At 38.9% G+C, this 21,831-nt stretch overlaps 1 protein-coding gene across 6 annotated transcripts in view; it reads right to left on the bottom strand.

Moving 5' to 3' along the window:
- The window catches only part of NTRK2 (neurotrophic receptor tyrosine kinase 2), a 212,624-nt gene that overhangs the window by 118,653 nt on the left and 72,140 nt on the right, over nucleotides 1–21,831 (bottom strand). For 2 of the 6 annotated variants that reach the window (XM_062640442.1, XM_062640460.1), the window contains exon 12: nucleotides 9,913–9,984. The exons of 2 other annotated variants lie outside the window; for them this stretch is intronic. In XM_062640442.1, the coding sequence (XP_062496426.1) occupies nucleotides 9,913–9,984 (72 nt within the window). Of the gene's footprint in view, nucleotides 1–148; nucleotides 218–9,912; nucleotides 9,985–21,831 lie in introns of all 6 variants that reach the window. 2 more of the 6 variants (XM_062640468.1, XM_062640475.1) reach the window with 2 other exon arrangements.

Genomic DNA, 21,831 nt, shown 5'->3' on the forward strand with positions numbered 1-21,831 from the left:
AAATTCTTTTTGAGATGAAGGGGAAACCCATCCCCCCAGGGTTACATAACTGTGTAAGGCTAAGAACTGGGAAGAAGGCTATTGTTTGGCCTTGTATGAAATACAACTGACTATAGCATAAATATTTCCTAGAACAGCATTGTCTTACCCAGTCTGCTGGTATCTGATGCAGTTGAGTTATTATGTACATCACTGTTGACAGTCACCATTACTTGTTCTAATGACATTTGGGAAAAAAAAAAAAGTGAGAATGGTACCAAATGTAACCAGTAATATATTTTTTTGTTTGGTTTTGGTTATTTTTTTATCTTGTTTTAGTAAGTTCTCAATGTTTATAAAGAGTGAAAGATTACCCGTACTCCAGATCACTTTAAACAATTCAGAGCCAAATCTTTATTTGTTTCAATGAATGGGATTTAAATTATCAGTTTCAAGAGAAGTTGAATTTGACTGTTAGTAATTAAGTAACTATGACTAATTCATTTACATTGCATTTTCTTGCTTGTTCAAACCTTGAGGCACTCCTAGTACTTCTACCCGGGAAGTTGATAATGGCACACTCAGAAGCTGAACATGCTAGCTTTAAGCCACCACACATTTCCAAAAGGGTGCGGCAAAATTCCTTTTCTCTGAAATAACTGATAAGGTTTAGTGTAAGGTGTTAAGAAAAAAAAAAAGGGAACTGGGTAATTCACAGAAAAAATAGAGTATCAGTTGAAGTGAGCATCATTTCAGAACAGCTAGGCTTGTAGGGGGCTGTTTTGCCTAGAGAGGAAGGTTGTAGACTAGACTCACATTGAGAAAATGAGTTTATTATGGACACATCCACATGTAGTGATAAGCATCTTGAGAAATTGAAAGGAACACAACATTATTGTTGGAATCTGTGCTCTTACTGAATCTGACATTATTTGGGTCCTTCTACTGCCTCCTCTCACATAAATAAAACATCTTGAAATGAATTAATATTGTTTTGCCATACCATGAAATACCTGGGAGAATTAAAAATCAAAACTGTACCCTTGAAAATTCAGTTCATCAAGCAATATTAACATCACAGCCCTAAAAACCTACTGTAATGTCAAGAAAATGTACAGCTGTAAAATATGTTGACCTTCGTGACTGTATATGCACATGCAAACTCCATACAGCAGAGCTTGAGGAAGACTAGGGATCCTTTTCTGCAGGCTTTTCCAGGACTTTCTTCGGTATTTTTACTGAGTCACTATGGTTAATCATTATTTCTTAAGTAATTTTCTGAGGACACTTGGACATTACAGGTTAGATGGAAAATGAGAAGCACCATCAGGGTTTCAGCAGTCTAGAACTGAAAGCTACTGCATGGTTGCTACCTTCCTTCTGAATTTCCTAGGCTGTTCAGACCTCTTTTGTGGAGCTTTATTCGCCTAAGTTTGTGAGATTCCATACTTGCTTGGAGACTAAGTCAAAGGACAGACAGAAGTATTTACATAAAAATACAGATCTACACATTTTAGCACTAAAGCAAATTGCTGCAAATGAAAGTTTTCTGGCCTTTTAGTTTGTTCCTTACCCAATCTCCTGCAATCCCAGTGAAACCACATTCCTGTGTTTAAAGTCACCTCTGAATTTTCAGTTAAGAAGTTGTTAATTGATGAACTACTTTTTAGTGTACAGTAGTATGTAAGACACAGGTAGGCAATAGATCTGTTTATATTCTTAGCTGCATCTGCATGTATATTAGTAACTCTAGTAGTCAACAGTGATGTCTAAAGCAACCAGTATGGAAGAAGCCTCAGACCAAGGACTTAAATAGTCTAAAGGTGTCAAAAAGCCCACGAGGGAGTCCTGCAAGTCCAGAACTCGAAGGCACAAGAATTAATCACAATAAATATGTTTTAAAGACCATAAAGAAAAGTATATTGACTTCCTTTGCTGAAACATGGAAAGCAACCAGGTAAAGTATGTAGAGAGGGAAAGGGCATAGAAATACAGAAAAATGGTGGGGGAGTTACAAAGCTTCTGACAGGACACAGGTGAAATGGAGCAAGAAAAAAGGATTGAAATATAAAGATGCAGAAATTGAACACAAATGCTTTGAAAAAATGGCTCCGGGGAAAGCAGAAAAAGCTGCAAACCCATTAAGCAGCAGGCAATCTGAACTAATTTGTACACTAGATCTCTGACTACTTGGAGTCTCTGAGGTAATAGAGGCAAAAAATAATGGGCACTGGATATTTAAAAGACGATTTCTCATGTCCTAACTGCCAGCTTCTCATCCTGCTTCTCAGAGTTCAAAAGGAGTCAGTAAGGCAGGTTGAGGCAAAGCCTGATTTTGGCTTGAGTTACTGCCAGGGCACTGGATTCTGAGTTTAATATATAGTTTAAAAAAAAAAACACTGCTGTTATGTAAGCTGCCACTCAGACTTACAGAGGAAAGTACACTAAAGAATAAAAATAAAAAACTCAAAATAAAAGTGAAAGAGAGAAAAAAAGTATCCCTGTACAAGGAATGACAGCACTTCATTCATCTTTTAAGGGAACATTTTGTATCTGTCTCTCTGAGATGCAAATGTGTCCAAGACAATAAAGAAAATTATAAGTAGTTTAAAATGTAACCTGCTGATACTTTATTTCCAATATTAGCTCTTCGTTCAGAGAGTTCTGAAGTGAACACTGCATTCATTATTAGTCTTAAACATCATACTGATTTTGCAATACACTATTTCAGGGACAACAAATTTAAGTCCAAATGCTCTCCCACAAAGAGAATGTGCTACAGCAAGTGAAATTTGAATTATGCTATTAATGTAGATCCAGTTGAACCAACACTGAGGATTGGTTTTAGTCTACAATTGGCTTTCTGGAAGTATCACTGAGGGTTTAGACCTGTGTCTCAGGCACTGGATGACCCGTAACTTCCAATGAGTTCACTCTCATTAGGAACTGGATAAAATGCCTTTTAAGACCTTTAATAGTTTTTAGCTTTTCTGTCATTAGAGAAGAAAGTATAAAAAGGAAAGTATAATAGTAAACTCCCATGTTTTAACATACTGAATGCATTCTGAAAAAAGAGCTTTTCGTAAGCTCTTTCCTTTTTGCATGTAATGAAGCCCACTTTTTTCTCTCCTTTACCCAGCATGCAACACAGAATGGAGCAGTTAATGGCTTCATAATATCTAATGCACTGCCATATTTGGGAACATCATTGTTATGGAGATAGTCAGATATCCATGGGCTCAATTTCTACCTGTTCCAAACAATCTCAATCACGTGCCTTCTCACTGGCTATACTCCCTACAAGCCTTCACCTAAATCATTCAGGAAGGAAAATGTTATGACATAGTCATCTTCTGAACTTTTTCACAAAGCAAGGTGATAAATTTTAGCTTGAAATCCTTTTCAACCAAACAGAATTTGAGATACTGCATTCCGATGAGCTGGAGGTCTGCAGTCAAACTTTCTTGGTCATTACAAACCTGACCTAAACTCTGCCAGAGTAAATAATAGTTTCCTGTAATGATGACTTAACTGAATTTAAAACTGTTTCATATACTCACATCCTACTCTTTACATATGACTTGCATAAATTGGAGTTTATATATATAAACCCAAGCATTCAAGGTAAAACACAAACAAAAGAGCAACCAAAAGTTTCTATGATGTTAAGTCTCATTACACCTTCTCTCTTCACCAAGTACATGTGGTTTACCTTAAGCAGAATGTTACCTGGGGCCTTGATCTAAACAGAGTATTTTGAAATGAAGATTAATTAACATTTTCACTTCCTCCAGCTTGGAGAAATCAAGCACAATACAACATGTATCTCTGGTCTTTTTAAATGAACAATGAATGATTTATATGGAGAAAGCTCAAACTGCTGAGTGGAAGGGAGAAAAGCAAAAAGATGTGTTACCTAAAAAGGTATTTGTATCGTATTTGTCATTTTCTGGTTTCAAGTAGAAAATTAAATGAGATAATTCATTCCTAGTTTTTTTTGCTTCTTGGGTCTGAGCCACTGTTCCAAAAAGCAGCTCTGGCTAATGCTGTGGCCAATTGAGGACCAAATGTCACCTCATTTTTATTGGAAAGTAAGAAGAGGGTCCTGGTTTCTGGAGAATGGTTGTGGCACATGGTAATGTGTCTTTCCTCACAGCAAGAAGATAGAGTTGTCTGAAGAAATCCATAATTTTTTTTAGGATTTTCCAGATTTTGCCTGCAGCAGGCTCACTACTGCCTTGTGTTTCAGAGCACAGTAACAAACATTTAATGCAACTTCTTACTTCTAAACACTACTTTTAGTCCATAAGGCACTAAGTATTTTTCATTCATGTCGTCAAGAGATCTAATGGCATATGCAAATATTACTTTTCATACCTAAAGATAAAAGCTTGGATAAAAGACAAACAAGTGAAAACCAAAGACCTAAAGCCACAAAGACCTGGACACACTCTTAACTTAACTCTCAGTTAGAAGTCAAGGATTCCCAAAAAAATCTGGATCTGAATTTCACATTAATCTTTCTTTTCAGATCAGAATTTACTTAGTAATTGGAAGAACTAGGCCCAGAAGAGGTTAAACAGTCTATTCCATGAAGTTCAATATCAAGATGAAAAGTCTTGGCCCTCTTACGTGCTCCAGTTGCCTACAACAACAGGAAGGCAGTACGCGGTACAATGTCATTAATCTCAGTAATATTTATGGCAACTCAAAACTTCAGAAATTTTGTTCTCCTTTACAGTTCTTCAAAATTCTGCAGTATCTCAGAAAGATTTCTTTTTCACTATCACTAATATCTAATATTTAAATTTATGCTCCAAAGATGAGGAAATATAGTTTGTCATTTTATGGATACGGCCACCTATATGAGATTTCCAAATGGGCTTAATAAAATTGGAGCCATTAATATTAGTGTAGCAGGCAGCATTCAATCTATTTAATGGTTTGTTTCATTGATCTACAAGTTCATAAAATAAGAAAGGGGGTCAAACAGAATTTTATGTACTTCAGTATATAACCCTATAAAGCTGTTTTCAGTGTGAAATATAGAACCAAGAAAGCAAAACTTGATCTGTCTATTCAGCATTTTAGATGCAAAAAAAATATTTTTGGCTAACAGTTCTGTACACTGATTACAGGATCACTTTTAATACATTAATCTGTTTTTCCTTAGTTTGATTTGGAGTTTTTATTTTATTTCCCAGTATGGTACATTGGAAGATGTTCTCATTTTCCAAGCAGACAGCAGAAAATGAAACATTTGTTTTCAGCACTCTTAAGGAGAAAATATTGCAGCTTTCTCAAGGAGAGTCATTACCTTCATGTCTTCCACCATGATATCCAACAGATGTTTCATTTTACAGCACTACTGCTGGTGCTGCAGTTGTTTTGCTTGCTATTGATTAGTGAGAGTCAAGGACATTAAAATCTGAAGCTCAAACCACCAGTGCTCAGACCTAGTCAGTGCCTATATCTTGCACAACTTCTAATTCAGGGACAGGTTAAAGTGAAAAAGAGAGAGTGTGACTAAGCAACTGTTCAGACTATAAAACAGAACTCTGCAGTAACAGCAGTTCCCCCCAGACCCCAGTAAACAGACATTAATAGAAACCCAAATCATAGAAAAGGACATAGCAATTACTATCTGCATGCCCATTTTAAAACACGGATGTCTGCAGGTTATTTTACACTTCATTTGCATGAAACACTGTATGCCTTAGAGATCAATCAACTTATCAAGAAACGCTTTCTCAAATCTTTCTGCTGGTACTTGAAAAGTAGAAGCTATTAAGAAAAAAGGCTGTTTACCTTATGATAGCCCTAGAATTTGTGTTTAATACACTCATTGGTATGCATGTAAAATACAGAAATGTTACTACACAGATATTTTTGACAAGTGCCAGTTACAGCCACAAAAAAGATCAGATCACATGAAGGACACATCATAATCTAGTCTTACCCTTTTGAAAAACAGAATTAATGTCAATTTTAAAACCATTCTTTCTCTAGCTAAATACTGAAGTCAACTCTGCCATCATGTTAGTTTGCATAATTCCAAGGATCAATAGGTATTCCACATTTTCAATATATGGCCTTTTGACAAGAACTAGCAAAACAGTTTTTATATACAAATTTGGGAAATACTGTTTTTATTCCTGTACAATACAAATTATGGTACTATATCCTATATATTCACTTATAGTGGGATTATTTTACTTACTGTTGCCTTACAACAATATTATCTTCTTTGATCATTACAGGCTCATAGTTGCTACTGAGCAATTCTCCAGCTTCATTTCTAGAACTTCTATAACTTCATTTCTTACATTGAGTCTGTGATGCCTGAATACTTCTTAGAAAATGCTAATCCTAATCACTGAGTACTTCTAGCAAAACACTAATTTTTTTATTTTTTTTTTACTTCATTAATTTCAGCTGCTTTCCTTCAAAGTCACTTCATGCACTTTCATGCAGCAAAAATATCGATCCTTTTGTGGTCAATCATCATGACAATGGACTGATAGCAAGCCACTGATAGCAAGCCACCAAGAGCCAAATCCCAGCTAGCCAGTTACTCTTTTGCTCCATAAAATTCTCTTCTGACAGAAAAATTAAGACATGCCATGCTAGTTATCTCTTACCACAAATCCTAATGTCACAGCACAGAGAAGAGACATCTTATAGTTGCCTTCCACTGAACCTTATCTATACGAGTCCTCCTCCACAGCAGTACATGCACTCTGGTGGACGAGAAGGGTGAGATATGGGATGTTTCCTCATGAACCTCATAGCCTGGATTTATACTCCTAAAAAGCCATCTAAAAGTCTGGCACACATTTTTCAGGCAGCTAGAAATATATACATTCAGGTTCTACACCTCTTCCAAGACTCCAGGGATTTTTCTTTCTCCTAGATACCTCAGTAAAATGGAATCACACCAAAGACGCTGTTTGGCTGTGAATGTCCCTCTGATTCCTCCCAAACACAGAAAATGGAGAGTATTGTAAAGGAAAAATACTTCACAAGACAGTACTAAATGAAGCAGGTTGAGCCTCCTGTATCACAGCTGCTTGGAGCTAAAGTGAAAATAATGTGCATTTACTCCAGTCTGGCCTTGGTTTGCTTCACTCAGTTCTCAGTTTTACACGGGAACAAAATGCATCTCCATTCAAAGGATCAATCACCCTTCACAGGATACACCAAGGAACGGGGAAGGAAAATGGTCATAGGAAAAAGGAAAGCTCCCACTCTTTGCATTTCTGAACACTACCTCTTACAGCACATTTCAACAGAAGAAACACTGTATTTAAAAGGTTGATTGCACCTAAATTACAGCCGAAAAGCCCCATCAGTGACTTTACGGGTAAAAGTAAACAATTTTATTAAATGATACCATGTAATTATAAACTTAATTAGCATGAAATAAATTAGACATGAGCTTATATGGATACAATGTTTAGTTACTTATTCTCCTAACTGCCAGGTTAGGTTATTAGCAAGAAAGTAAGTGTTGTAAGGGGCAAGGTAAGTAAGGGAAGTAAGTAAGGGAAGTAAGGTTCAAGTAAGTTCTCTTACTTGAAACTGTGTTCCTGCAACTGGAGCTGCTGGCACGCAGTGTACTATATATCCTATTTGAATCCTTATTGTCTGCTGCAACTGAGGCACTGAGAAATTACCAAGCTGCGTGAACAGCAATGGAAATATCCTTCCTCTCTCTGTGCATGTGGACAAAGTCCCAATCTCTTACCCAACCAAAGTAAAACACTCCCAGACATATTACTACCATGTAAATCTGTTAGGAACAGAACCAGAAAAGGAATGGGGCTATCGCTCAGTTATTTCTGTAGCATTGCCAAAGTGTGCCTTCTGAATTTCTCTCTTTCTACAGAGAGAATTAAGAAAATGCATTAAATGCATTTGAAATAAGAGATATTTCTTTTGAAAGAAGAGAGATTGATGTTTACTTGGTGACAATTCCCCCTAACAGCACTCTTTTAAGAAATCCAAGGTCCTTGGATCTCCTTGCCTTTTCAGTCAATAAATAGCCAAGCCAATATGCCAGGCTCTCCTTTGGTCAGGCAAACTGAATGACTGCCTACCTTCAGGCTCCAGAAACCAAACAGGTCCCAGCCTGCAACAGTCACAGGTTAGGAGTCTCTGGAACCAGGCAAAGCTTTGGCCACAATGCTGCCAGCACTGCCAGATACTCTCATTTGTGCTACTACCACTGGAGAAACAATCAGCAATAGAGCTTAGACCTGTTTTCCTTTCATGAGAAGGGGTTTCCGTCTCATCCCCACCTCCCCATCTTCCTCCTAGAAAATCAACTCAGACTTAGAGCAAGGCTGCTGCAAAGTAGAGCCTGAATGACTCCACCCCACCAGAGCAAACTTGTGTATTTAGATGGGGAACAGACACACAAGACATGAACAGTAATTAACAAGCCAAAAACACTTTAGTGTAAATGGGATGTGCAAGACTAGCTGCTTCCAGGCCCACCTATTAAGCTAAAGATTTCAAAGACAAATAGGCTTGGGGCACATTTGTGTCAGTAAAAAAAAAACGCCATAGCCCAGGCTTGAGCAAGGGCATATCTTCTTTTTTATCCACAGCTATTTAATCTATATTTAATTAAGGTACCATTTTGGGCTAAGATAAATAGCTCTTTCCCAGACAATGTCCCAGTATAGTTCAAAGGAGAGCATGACTCAGGAACTATTTCCAATACACAGTATGTATGAGGTCAACTTATTTGAGGATGAAAGAGTTTTAAACATATGGACACAATCAATGCCTGTCCCTAAGGGTCATAGAACACATCCTGACCCCATTTTCTTTGGCAGCATATTGGTAGCCTCAAACACTTCTGTGCTTTGCCCCAAAAGTGAGTGAAATTATACGGTACACGCAAACCACACACTGTGCCCACTCTCCAGGGGGACCACATAACAGATAACACAGAATTGAATTATTTCTGATATTAGAATGAAAGAGGTGACTCTAATGTGAAACTCATACTGATATTGCAACTGGTTAAATTCCTTTGCAAATAATTGTACTAATTTTGTTAATGTAGGACACAAACCCCTGGTATTTGGCTGCTTCTAATTATTTTGGCTTTGTGCCATGAATCAATATTGATAGAACAGAAAGCAATTTTTGACGTTCTGTCTGAAAAAAAGTATTAAAAGGTTCTTGAGAGTTCTTGTAATTTTACTCTTGTTTGGACTGTAAAATAAGACAATGATTGAAAAGAAGTCAGTAAATTAAAAAAAAAAAAAAAAAACAACAAACCAAACCAAAGCAAAAAAAAACACCAACAAAACCCAAAACATAACACACATACACCCCCCCCAAAAAAAAACCAACCAACAAAACGAACAAACTAACCCCCACACACACATAACAAACAAATAAAAAAAAAAAATTCATCTGAAGACACCAGCCTGAACATGATATTTGGGACTTTTCCCTAGATATACAGCTGTGTTTGCTTATACCAGATGGATTCTTACCAACTGCTTCACAATGTATTTGCAACGAGCAAAGCAAGACAGCAAGCTATATTCTCACACTGTTGTTTAGTCCATCCCAATTTATCATATATTTCAATAGAATAAAATCCCTTTCAAGTCCTGTTCAAAGCCCTGACATTTACACAAAAAGAATTTCCCACATTATTAGGGGAACCTAACATGCATCATCAATTATTCACAATTTGGACTGCATATATATTTTTTGACCAAAAATTTATGTATACATGAACATAATAGGATAGATACATTCCCAAAATATAACTGAAAACAAATTTAGTGTTTCACAATGACATCTGTCCTAAGAATAAATAATTCTGCAAATTCACCAGGCATATTTAAAAACCACACAGTCTTTGCTCTTTATAGGTTAGGAGTCTACATTGCTGTATTGTCTCACCTTCATTGTCGCAGTCTTGCAATGAAAGCCATATTTGATCTACCAGACCAACTCCTTTTACTTCATCATGAACTGGAATGGAATGCATTACCATTAATGCAATTGTCAAGCGTTTGTTTTGCAACTGCCAATTCTACTCTTTTTTGCATATCTATATTTCTTCACCAATTGTTTTATTTTCCACCCTACTCTGCAGGAGAGAAAGCATCCATTGTGATACTCCTAGATTGTTCCCAGTTCACATTTTTCACAGTTTAAAAGTCTATACCATGAGGAGGGCTGTCACTATTAACTGGTATTTTTAGGACTGGACTTTACCACACACAGCTTACACATGTGGTTTGGAGCTACAGAAATATGCACAGCTTAAAGATTTTGATGAAAAAAATCATAATATCATGCTTTACGATAAGCAGTAAGAAAATATTCTTCAGTCACTGGCCAAGTTCTTCTTAGTGCATATCCTTGGTCTGCAAAGATGAACTTAATGTACAGATAACCCCCACTGAAGTCAAGGGTCAATACTTAGTCACACTGCATAAAGCACTTTTTTGCTCAGAGTTTATGGTTTTTTTTTGTCTGGAGCTTTTGCTGTTGCTGGGGATAATATACAGACAAAAAAAAAAATTTCATTAACAGCCAGCTCATCACTTCATTGCATTAAAGAATCCTCAGAAGACTTAACATCAAAATAGCTTGTTCAGCACCTGGCCCTGTTCCTTATTCCCAGGAATATGTTGTGCCAGAGACCCTGCTGCTCTCTTTCTGCTTCCTGTAAGACAGGAGGTACCAGTGTAGCAAAACAACAGGTTTCCACAACTCCTGAACTAATCCAAGGTATTTCAGCATGAGGCTTCACAATGAACATAAACAAAATATCTGCAAATTCAAGCCTCTCTGTCCTGAGTTTTCACATATCAGTGCTAAGTATTCTTTGCAACATAAAAAAATGAACTCACATGCAAAGGCAATGGATCTGTGGTCAGCAGACCTAGACACACATTACAAATTCAATGTCTGAAACTAAACATATAAAAGCAAGTGACAGCCAAATAGCAGGACTCAAACATAGTGGGATGGCTCCTATGACTGGAGTGTTGGGATGGAAGGTTACAGGGTCTTTAGAAAAGACAGGCCTGGCAGGTGGGGAGGGGGAGTTGCCCTTTATGTTAGGGATAGGCTGGAGAGTATGGAACTCTGTCTGGGGACAGGTGAGCTGTCAACAGAGAGTTTGTGGGTCAGGGTTAAATGGAATATAGGTATGGGAGACATTACCGTGGGGATCTGTTACAGACCGCCTGATCAAGGAGAACCTGCGGATGAAGCACTCCATAGACAGATAGGAAAAGCCTCATGCTCACAGGCCCTTGTCCTCATGGGGGACTTCAACCACCCTGACATCTGTTGGAAGGATGGTACAGCCCCGCACAAGCAATCCAGGAGGTTTCTCGATTGTGTGGAAGACAATTTCCTTCTGCAAGTAATAGAGGAGCCGACAAGGAGAGGTGCCATGCTTGACATCGTGCTCACCAACAGGGAAGGCCTCGTTGGAAATGTGACTCTCTAGGGCAGCCTTGGATGCAGCAATCATGAGATGCTTGAATTTGAGATCCTCAGGACAGTGAGAAGAGCATGCAGCAAGCTCACTGCCCTGGACATCAAGAGAGCAGACTTTGGCCTCTTCAGGAACCTGCTTAGGAAGGTTCCATGGGATACAGCCCTAGAGGGCAGGGGGGCCCAAGACTGTTGGTTGATATTCAAGGATCACCTGCTACAGGCTCAGGAGTGTTGCATCCCAACCAGAAGGAAGTGCAGCAGGAGGGCCAGGAGACCTCCTTGGATGGATAAGGAGCTGCTGAGGAAAATTCAAAGGAAAAAAGAGGGTTATAATAAGTGGAAGCAAGGACAGGTGGCATGGGAAGAGTACAGGGATGTTATCCGGGAAGCTAGGGACCAGGGCAGAAAAGCTAAGGCCCAGTTAGAATTAAACTTAGCTAGAGGTATTAAAGATAACAGGAAGGGATTCTGCAAGTACATAGCAAATAAAAACCAGACTAAGGAGAATGTAGGCCCCCTCAGGAAGCTCTCAGGAGAACTGGCTGCACAGGATTTGGAGAAGGCTGAGGTTCTGAATGACTTCTTTGCCTCGGTCTTCACTGGCAAAGGCTCTGACCAAACCACCCAAGTCTTGGAAGGCAGACGTAGGGACTGTGAGAATGAAGACCTTGGGCCCACTGCAGGAGAGGATCTGCTTCGAGACCATCTTAAAAATCTGAATGTGCATGGGTCATGATGAGATCCATCCATGGGTCCTGAAGGAGCTGGCAAATTGAGTTGCTAAGCCGCTGGCCATCATATTTGAGAAATCATGGCAGTCAGGTGAAGTTCCCAATGACTGCAAAAAGGGAAATATAACCCCCATTTTCAAGAAGGGGAAAATGGATGACCCAGGGAATTACAGACCAGTCAGTCTCACCTCTGTGCCTGGCAAAATCTTGGAGCAGATTCTCCTGGATGGCATGCTAAGGCACATGAAAATCAACAAGGTGCTTGGTGACAGCCAGCATGGCTTCACCAAGGGGAAATCCTGCCTGACCAATTTGGTGGCCTTCTATGAGGGGGCTACAGAACTGATGGACAGGGGTAGAGCAGTTGACGTCATCTACCTGGACTTGTGTAAAGCGTTCGACACTGTCCCACACAACATCCTTGTCTCTAATTTGGAGAGACATCAATTTGATAGATGGACCACTCGGTGGATAAAGAACTGGCTGGATGGCCTCACACAAAGAGCTGTGGTCAATGGCTCAATGTCCAGCTGGAGACCAGTAACAAATGGTGTTCCTCAGGGATCGGTGTTGGCACCAGTCCTGTTTAACATCTTCGTCACTGACATGGGCAGTGGGATTGAGTGCGCCCTCAGCAAGTTTGCCGATGACACCAAGCTGTGTGGCTCGGTTGATACGCTGGAGGGAAGGAATGCCATCCAGAGGGACCTTGACACGCTTGTGAGGTGGGCTGATGCCAACCTCATGAAGTTTAACCATGACAAGTGCAAGGTCCTGCACCTGGGTCGGAGCAATCCCAGGCACAGCTACAGGTTGGGCAGAGAAGAGATTCAGAGCAGCCCTGCGGAGAAGGGCTTGGGGGTGTTGGTTGATGAGAAAATGAACATGAGCCAGCTTCAGTGTGCGCTTGCAGCCCAGAAAGCCAACCATATCCTGGGCTGCATCAAAAGGAGCATGACCAGCAGGTCGAAGGAGGTGATCCTGCCCCTCTACTCTGCTCTCGTGAGAACTTACTTGGAGTATTGTGTGCAGTTCTGGTGTCCTCAACATAAAAAGGACATGGAACTGTTGGAACAAGTCCAGAGGAGGTCCACGAGGATGATCAGGGGACTGGAGCACCTCCTGTATGAAGACAGGCTGAGGAAGTTGGGTCTGTTCAGCCTGGAGAAGAGAAGGCTGCGTGGAGACCTCATAGCAGCCTTCCAGTATCTGAAGGGGGCCTATAGGGATGCTGGGGATGGACTCTTCATTAGGGACTGTAGTGATAGGACAAGGGGTAATGGGTTAAAACTTAAACAGGGGAAGTTTAGGTTGGATATAAGAAGGAAATTCTTTCCTGTTAGGGTGGTGAGGCACTGGAATGGGTTGCCCAAGGAAGCTGTGAATGCTCCATCCCTGGCAGTGTTCAAGACAACGTTGGACGAGGCCTTGGGTGATATGACTTAACGCAAGGTGTCCCTGCCCACGGCACGGGGGTTGGAAGTAGATGATCTTAAGTTCCTTTCCAACCTTAATTATTCTATGATTCTATGATTCTATAAATTAGCTATTTAAACTATACTGCTTGAAAATTTGCGTAGCTGCATATTTATATATATGTATACACAAATTCCCACCAACTTATTTCACATGAGTCACTAAACAGTTTTTTCATTGGAAATCTTATTAACATTAAGATACTGGTGCCACACAAAAAAAGCAATAGAAATAGATTTTCTATTGCTAACTGTTTATGAATAGCAAAAAAACCAATAGAATATATATAAAACTAGTTTGAGACATATTAAATATGATGTCAGTAGCATGAGCAAATTGAACTGGGGATATTCTTTGACTGACTAGTGATTACAACCCATAGGAAATTTGAATCCATTGTGCTCAACAAGCATGATGAACTGTTTTCATAATATTCTACAATAAAGCTAACCTCCAGGAGTTTGCTCCTGAAATTATTTTGATAACTCCATATCTTTTCATGTCTTTACCCTACCCAGATTTTCCTAAAATGCAGGATAGGGAAGAGATGATGCCCTAAATTTTATTTTTTATTTTTAAGCCAACATAAAAATTATACTGGACCAACTTTGTTAGCTCCTACAAATACATCCAGCTCATTCTGTTCAAGTTAACTGGTCTTAAATGTCACTTTTAAACTGTAGAATTTAAATTTCAAAAAGCAGACCCTGTTCAGCAATATGATGTCTAGATGCATGTAAGTAAGTGTAGGCAGCCTCGCTTGCCTCTTGGTAAAGCATCAAACCTGTATTTTATGAGGCTCTTCAGGAAGAAAGAAAAAAAGGTAAAATGCTTCACTGAGAGAATACTCTTACAGGATTAAACAAAATATATTAAGGCAGTAAGATATTCTGCAGTTTTGAGTGACTGAATATGATATTTCTCAAAACAGGAAAGCTATTTTACAGGGACATTAAAGGGACATTGCTTCCTTTCCTGCAATTAAAATACTGAATCTGGTACTCCCCTTAGAATTTATAATATAACTTCAGGAAGTGAGATTAGTTATTGAGTACATAACAAGTTTACTTAGCCTTTACTGAACTGATTTCTAAATAAAGGCAGAAAATTTACCAAAAATGTACCAAAAAAATACACAAAACCCCTATAAATATTTCTTTAAATATCCCTTTCACTTACAGTACTGGAAAACAAATTGCCAAAACGTATTAAGAAGTATCGTTGTCCATGCAGTGGAAATATCCTTTCCATTCTGAAATCAGAAACTTTACTTTCTCAAACGCAACTCTGTTTTACAGATCTTGCAAAATCAGGTATCTGAGATATGCTATACCACTGTTTCACAGCTTTCCTGTCCATATTACAACCACAGGAATACTTGAGATAGGAAGGGAGGGAAAAGCCCCTGTCATAACTGACAGAAAACCATTCAGGAGCACAGCACCCCTGTTCTTGGATCAGGGTAGAGTCCTCTCCTGTAATAATATGGCTTTCTGTCCAACACTGACTATGCTAAGAGCTACTGATTACAACCCCGATTAAACAAGTAATTAAATCCTCCAAAACATTCCTATGGTTGGGCAAGGGTTTTGAGAAGGACAGAGACCAAACAGCAGTTATGACCTTGAAAGAAAAGTATTGATCGAATTTTGCCTTCTGAAACAAAGGATGGGAAACTGAAACCAACTATCCTGAATCATTAATGAGCTCCCATAGCACACTCCTAACTCCAGGTTTTTACATATCCAAGTAATTTCTTTAGGCTTCCACAATACCAGCACATTGCAAACTACTCGTGAAAAAGAACTGCAGATTCAGTCAAGACAACATGAAGTGCCTCTAGGCAACAACTCAAAGGTGTCACTTCTTGTGTACTTCAGACTATGTAAAAGAGAACATCTGTTATATGTATGTTTAAATATACATATGCATGTGTGTGTTTACACATATTACATTCATTACTGTGAGCAACTAGAAGATGCTATTGCTTGCCCATGCCACCACCTAGTACCCACTGATAAAGAATATGATTTTCCATTCTGTGGCTCTTTCCTAGGACTGACAGCTCGTTGAGCATACTTTCTATTAGGAATATCCATTTGGCCCTAAAAAAGGAGAATTCTGGTGGGGTTCTTTTTTTGGATTTGGGTTTGGGGCTTTTTTTTGTTTGTTTGTTTGTGGGGTTTTTTTTATGTTTGGGGTTTTAAAAAAAAATAAAAGCTCTTCATAGAATGGAATGAAATAAAATTATGTGAAGTTATAATTTTGTGGCAGGAAAAATCCAACTAACTGCTGTTTTGTATTGATTAGCACTTAGTGCTAATAAGTGGAGATTAGGAAGCCAGCCATTAGATGAGACATAGGAAGGTGTTATGATAATTTTCTCCTTATTCATCTTACATTTCACTATATCCTCCTGTTTAGTGAGTTTTCCCTCCTCAATACATTCTTCAGTTTTTCTTGTAAAGTCTCCTTTCCTACAAATTGTTTCCAATAACTGCTAGTAGTTGGAGCTATTAGTATTCACAACTGCAATTTTTTGCAACTGTTACTGGAGTACATGGAAAGCCTCCTTCATTGGTCTTGGCTCAACCAGCAAATTATCCTCTAAATATTAATGTATTTCTTCAGTGAAGTCATAATTTAGTTTATAGAACTGATTTCTGATTTCAAAATGCCTTTATTAGACAAAGCAACCATGTTAAAAGATTGGAGAATTATTAAGCTAAAATTTGTTTTAAATGTGATCAAACCAAAAGATTTTGAAGAAAAACACCCAAAAAGTGAAATGGGCGTTGACTATAGACATTTCCTCTCAAAAGAGATGCTGCTCAGCAAAGAAAAAAATATCAACAAGGTGCAAATACAAAAAAAAGAAAAAAAATATTCTGTTTATCATCCAACACAGGAAAGAATAATGCGACAACTTCAGTCTCCACTGACACACAGCGGTGCACTGGCAGAAAATATAGGCTACATCTGCACAAAGGAGTACTCAGTGCTGTCAAAGACAGTGGGTTCAAATGTGTTGGAAGTTGGCTATTTTCAAAACATCCATGTGATTAAACTGCCTATTTAATTACCAGTATTTGTACTCCCTAAGGACTAGGAAACTTCCTCAGAAATACAAGGACAATATGGTCACATTGACAAAGACGAGAATCACTACTTCTGGAATCAAATTCAGGCACCTTCTATAGTACATAAAATATGATATAAAAAACCACTCAAGAAACAGTGCTGTTTCTATTCTTAATGATTACTGAATTAACACCATAAAATAAAATGCTATTCATTATCTTACACAGAGTGTACTGGGGATTAAAAATTCCATACTGTAAATTCACACACAAAAGGAAATATAACACTTCAGTTCACTATAGAAATATACATTTTTGTATGCTAGCAAAAAAAACATCAAAACAAGCTTAAAAGATCATAGGCAAAGAACAAGCAGGCTGGGAAATGATAAGGACATTCATTTAAGTAAGAGAGAAGAGATGAGCTGTGCGTTACAGTTCCAGTCTACATATGAATGACAGTGCGCAAACATTGCCATACAAGAAGAGAAGAATCATTAACAATGTTACAGTTTAGTTTTACATTTTCTCTTTACCATTGTGTGTTGCATAAGACACAGGTAATGAACTATGAGGTGTTTCAGTGCTATGAACTGGACAATATCAGAATGCCATAACCAGAGGTCTGTAAAACCTATGGATTACGTCTTTCTTGTAAAAACAAATGTTCACTAGGGGACAGTCTGGGCTTTGCAAAATAATCTTTCCCATCCTCCTACCTTTTTTGGTCCTGTAGTGGTTACAGCACAAGAAACATATTTCTTAGTCCTGGCTGTCTGATTTTCAGTGTCACTGTTCTAGGCTTGCTTCATCCCAGGCTGAAGTTTAATATTTTAATATTATTATTATTATTATTGTTTTGTTTTTAAAAGGTGTGCTGGAATTCATGACCATGTGGACTCAGTGAGGGACAGTGCAAAAGACAGCTGACTGCAGGACGCTGTTATTACCTAAGGAGCAGGACAGCTCTCAGAACAGAAGCATGGATTCCTTTCTCTGATCCCATTACATTATTTTGAAACATACATACCTCTTAGTATGAAATTCCACACTAACAAACCAGCCCCACAACCTTACCATTCCACTGACTTCAAAAGCTTGATTTCTGGTTGGCAACAGTTAGAAAGGACAGAAAAGTCAATTTCCCAAGCTTTCATGCTGCTGTTACAGAGCCCAGAGCAGCTCCTGCCCCTGCCTGTGGTGACTAGACTAGATCTGGCAACCTTTGCAAGGTACCTGTCAAGGATGCGTTCCCAATAATGGCCTGATCTAGAACAAACTGTTGTTCTGGGACACATCATCTCACTTTATCAGTTTGTCAGAGCTGATAACCTCCACAGCTCTCAATCCTCCCCTCCCACTGCCTGTTCTCTGACTTTCATTGAGTAGGATTACCAACTCATTCCATTCTTCATTCACTTTCCCACTGATTTTTTGCTTCTCTCCATGACATCATGGAACACCCTTTCAAAGTCAGATTGAAACGTCCCCCAGACGGATGAGAAATCACATTACCCCTGTTTTTGTCATTGCTCCAACTTAGAGAAGTTAGACCTACCTTCCTCATCATAACTAACTTGCATCTTCAATCACACCAACTTCTCCACAACTTTGGCTTCCCATCTTAATCCCTTCCTGCTCTTCTCTTTCTACTCAGTACATAATTGGAAAGGGGTGTGTTTTTTGCCTTTTCAACTTGCTTTTCCTTAGTTATACATCAATATTTTCCTTTATTACAACCTTTTCTTTTTTCCCCATGTACTGGGTTCAGCTGTAACAGATATTTTTCTCCTTCTCAGTAGCTGGTGCAGTGCTGTGTTTTTGACTTTAGTCGGAGAAAAATGCTGATAACACACCAGTGTTTCAGTTGTTCCTAAGTAATGCTTACTCCAATCAAGGACTTTTCAGTCTCTCATGCTCTGCCCATGAGGAGGGGCACAAGAAATCAGGAGGAAGCAGAGACAGAACACCTGACCCAAACTAATCAAAGGGGTATTCCATACCACAGCATGTCACACGCAGTATATAAACAGGGGGGGAGTCAGGCAGAAGGGCAGATAGCTGCTCAGGTTGAGCTGGGTGTTTGGTTGGCAGGTGGTGAGCAATTGCATTGTGCATCATTTGTGTTTATTTCCCCCCCCCCCCCCCCTTCCCCTTTTAGTTTAACATTCTCTCTCCTTGTTATTTCCCTTATCATTATTATTATCGGTGGTAGCAGCAGTGGTTTGTGTTATACCTTAGTTACTGGACTGTTTTTATCTCAACCCATGGGAGTTACATTCTTTCAATTCTCCTCCCCATCCCTCGGGGGGGGAGTTGTGAAGCCGGGGGGGGGGTGGGTGGGAAGTGAGTGAGTGTCTGTGTGGTTCTGAGTTAGCAGCTGGGCTTAAAGCACGACATGCCACTACTGTTTAAGAAATTCCCTACCTGCTTACCTGCTTATCTCTTCTAGTCTTCTTACTTAGACCCAAAGATCTGCTCTCCTATTTTCCCTTACTTCTTTTTCTCACCCCTCCCTTGCTCTCCTCTATCACTTCTCACTTAGTCCAACTTCTCTCACAACAAAGGCAGGCTTTGATCTTGCCTTAAAAAAAAAAATTACAACATCCGTCTCTCAAACTGTTACCTGTATTTCTCACTGAGCTCACTTAATGAAATGCAAGTTTACCGGGTCTTTTTCTTGGACTATCAGCCCTCTGGCTATGACTTCTCTGGTCTGCATCCAAGACTTTACTCAATGTCATCCTGACCCATGACTATATTTCCGATTACCCTTATATCCTACATAACATATCATTAGCCTTCTGTGCTTAGTTTTACATGACTCATGATTCAGAGATATTTGTTCTGTCCAAACTGCCACACTCTAATACTTCTTTACAAAATGATCCTTGAATTCTTTACAGTCAGTTTCAGAAAGAAGAAAATAAATTACACTTTTCTTCACAAAGTAGCAGTCAAGGTGGTGCTACTATAAAAAATCTCTAGCCAACTGTACTACTGCTAAAGACAGACAAAAACCTACACTAAGAACTACAAAACATTATTTTGAAGGGAAAGAAAACTGAATTTGTTCAGTCTGACTGCAGGAATCATGCAAGATCATACAAAATTCACTTCCCTTATTTTTCCAACTTTAAAATTATAGACCTATTTTGCATGACTAGCAATGTCTTTTAGTGAAATTAAACAGCAGAAATGTGTCAGAGCTACAATCATATTTCAAAAGGTGAATCATAGCAGCAAAGCTGTGAAATATTTTAAAAGTTGACATGCTTGTTTTTTCAAGTGACTAAACTATGACTATACTGGACAAATAAAAATATTCAACCACTATAAAGTTCTGTTAAACAAAGCAGAAAACTGTTTTGAGTCACATTTAGGAAGATACTTGTCTGCCTACAGCTGATGGGGTATATACCAAACCAGGAATGTGTAAGTATACATGGACACAAATATGAATGCAACACCAACCCCTCAGTCTGTGTAAAAAGTATTCGTCAGTTCAGGCTACAACCAGTACTCGTATCTACCACTAGGTAAGTTCAGTTTTCTCACTGGCATCAGCAAAATACTTCTTGCTGTACTTTTTATGCTTCCCACACACACCAACCAATGCAGTCAGATGTGTCTGAAATGCAGCTAAGGGAACCCTCTGAAATTTCAGTTCCTTAAACTCCCTCTTTTCATAACCTTTTTGTAGCTAAGACTCACCTAAGAGAATTGTTTCTGGTCCATATCTTGTAAAAAGCAAGTTCAGGAGAGACCTTACTATCTGGGGCTCTTTCCTGTGACCTTTTTTTTTAAATCCTGCTACGTTGGCTGGCAGCAGTATTCCAGCAAACATTGATATTTCATCCCCTATTTAAGAAGCTATGTAAGAACCACTCTACGATGCCTCCCTCATCCAGAGCTCAGTGTGTTACAGTGTGAAGGTTAATAGAGGAGTGAAGATTAAGTTCCACATATTCTTTGTGAGAATTTAGTTTCCCATGTTACTATAAAGACACTTTTCTAGATATACATGGAAGCTGGCACAGCCAACCGCAGGACCTCTGGCTATTGCACTTCCCAAAGAAATGCTAACTCCCATCGATTTGAGTGACTCCAATTCCTACCTACACTCATTTACTGGCAGGGTAGTATAAAGGGGCCATTGTGCAAAAGAAGTCAGGCTCGCTGACCTTTTTTTTTTAAATAAAGGATGCCGTCAGCATACCAACGTCTTTAGATATCAATGATCCATTTTATGCTGCCCACTTCCTCGTCTCCTTTCCAAAACCCTCCTACTTAGCAAGGACACTACCTCAGTTTTAAACATTAATGCAGCTCTTTGACAAGGTAACAGTAATGAACACTGAGTTCTGAAGTCAACACTGTAGCTGAGGTTCTTCTTTATTTCCTCGCACTGAAGCAAGACAAACTGGTGACCAAATTGTTGAACTGAAAGAAAGCATTTCAGTTAAAGCATTTCCATAGCATTGCTCACTGTCTTGAATGCATTTTCAGGACTGTAGGAGAGGACAAAGACTATCAGTAGTCGGCTGCAATGCAGTGAGTTGGAAAAAGATGGGATATCTAACTAGCTAGCTCTGAAGTATCTAACTTAAATTCAAGTAAACTTGGGAGTTAGGACAGCTAGAATAGGCACTTGGGAAACTCTCAGAAGCTCTATGTCTTGTACGTAAAAAGCAAGTCATACATGACAGGAATTAATTTAATGTGCCCAAAGTATGGGAGCTCAGTGCAAAGAGATCATTGTTCCAAGGCCATGTTGTACACAACATTTCACACATTCTTTTGTAGAAGTTGTGGTCAGTGAAAACAGTGCTCAGCTTTACATTTTATGCAATCAAAGCACATGTTTGTAAAATCATAGCTTTTACTTAGCAAAAATATCATCCTGGCTGCTGGGAGCAAGTCAAAATTTACAAAGTTATCATCACTGCAGCACCTAAGACTTAATTGCTAGGCAACATCATTGTGACTAATAGTGAATGCCTATTGTGGCATGAACACTTTTTGAAGTACATGGGTCACAGCCAATTGCATAAAGACTGCAAACGCACAGTAGG

Source organism: Pezoporus occidentalis, unplaced genomic scaffold (genome assembly GCF_034315485.1).
Source record: "Pezoporus occidentalis ecotype Australia unplaced genomic scaffold, CSIRO_AGI_Poc_V1 ctg117, whole genome shotgun sequence".
NCBI lineage: Eukaryota > Metazoa > Chordata > Aves > Psittaciformes > Psittacidae > Pezoporus > Pezoporus occidentalis.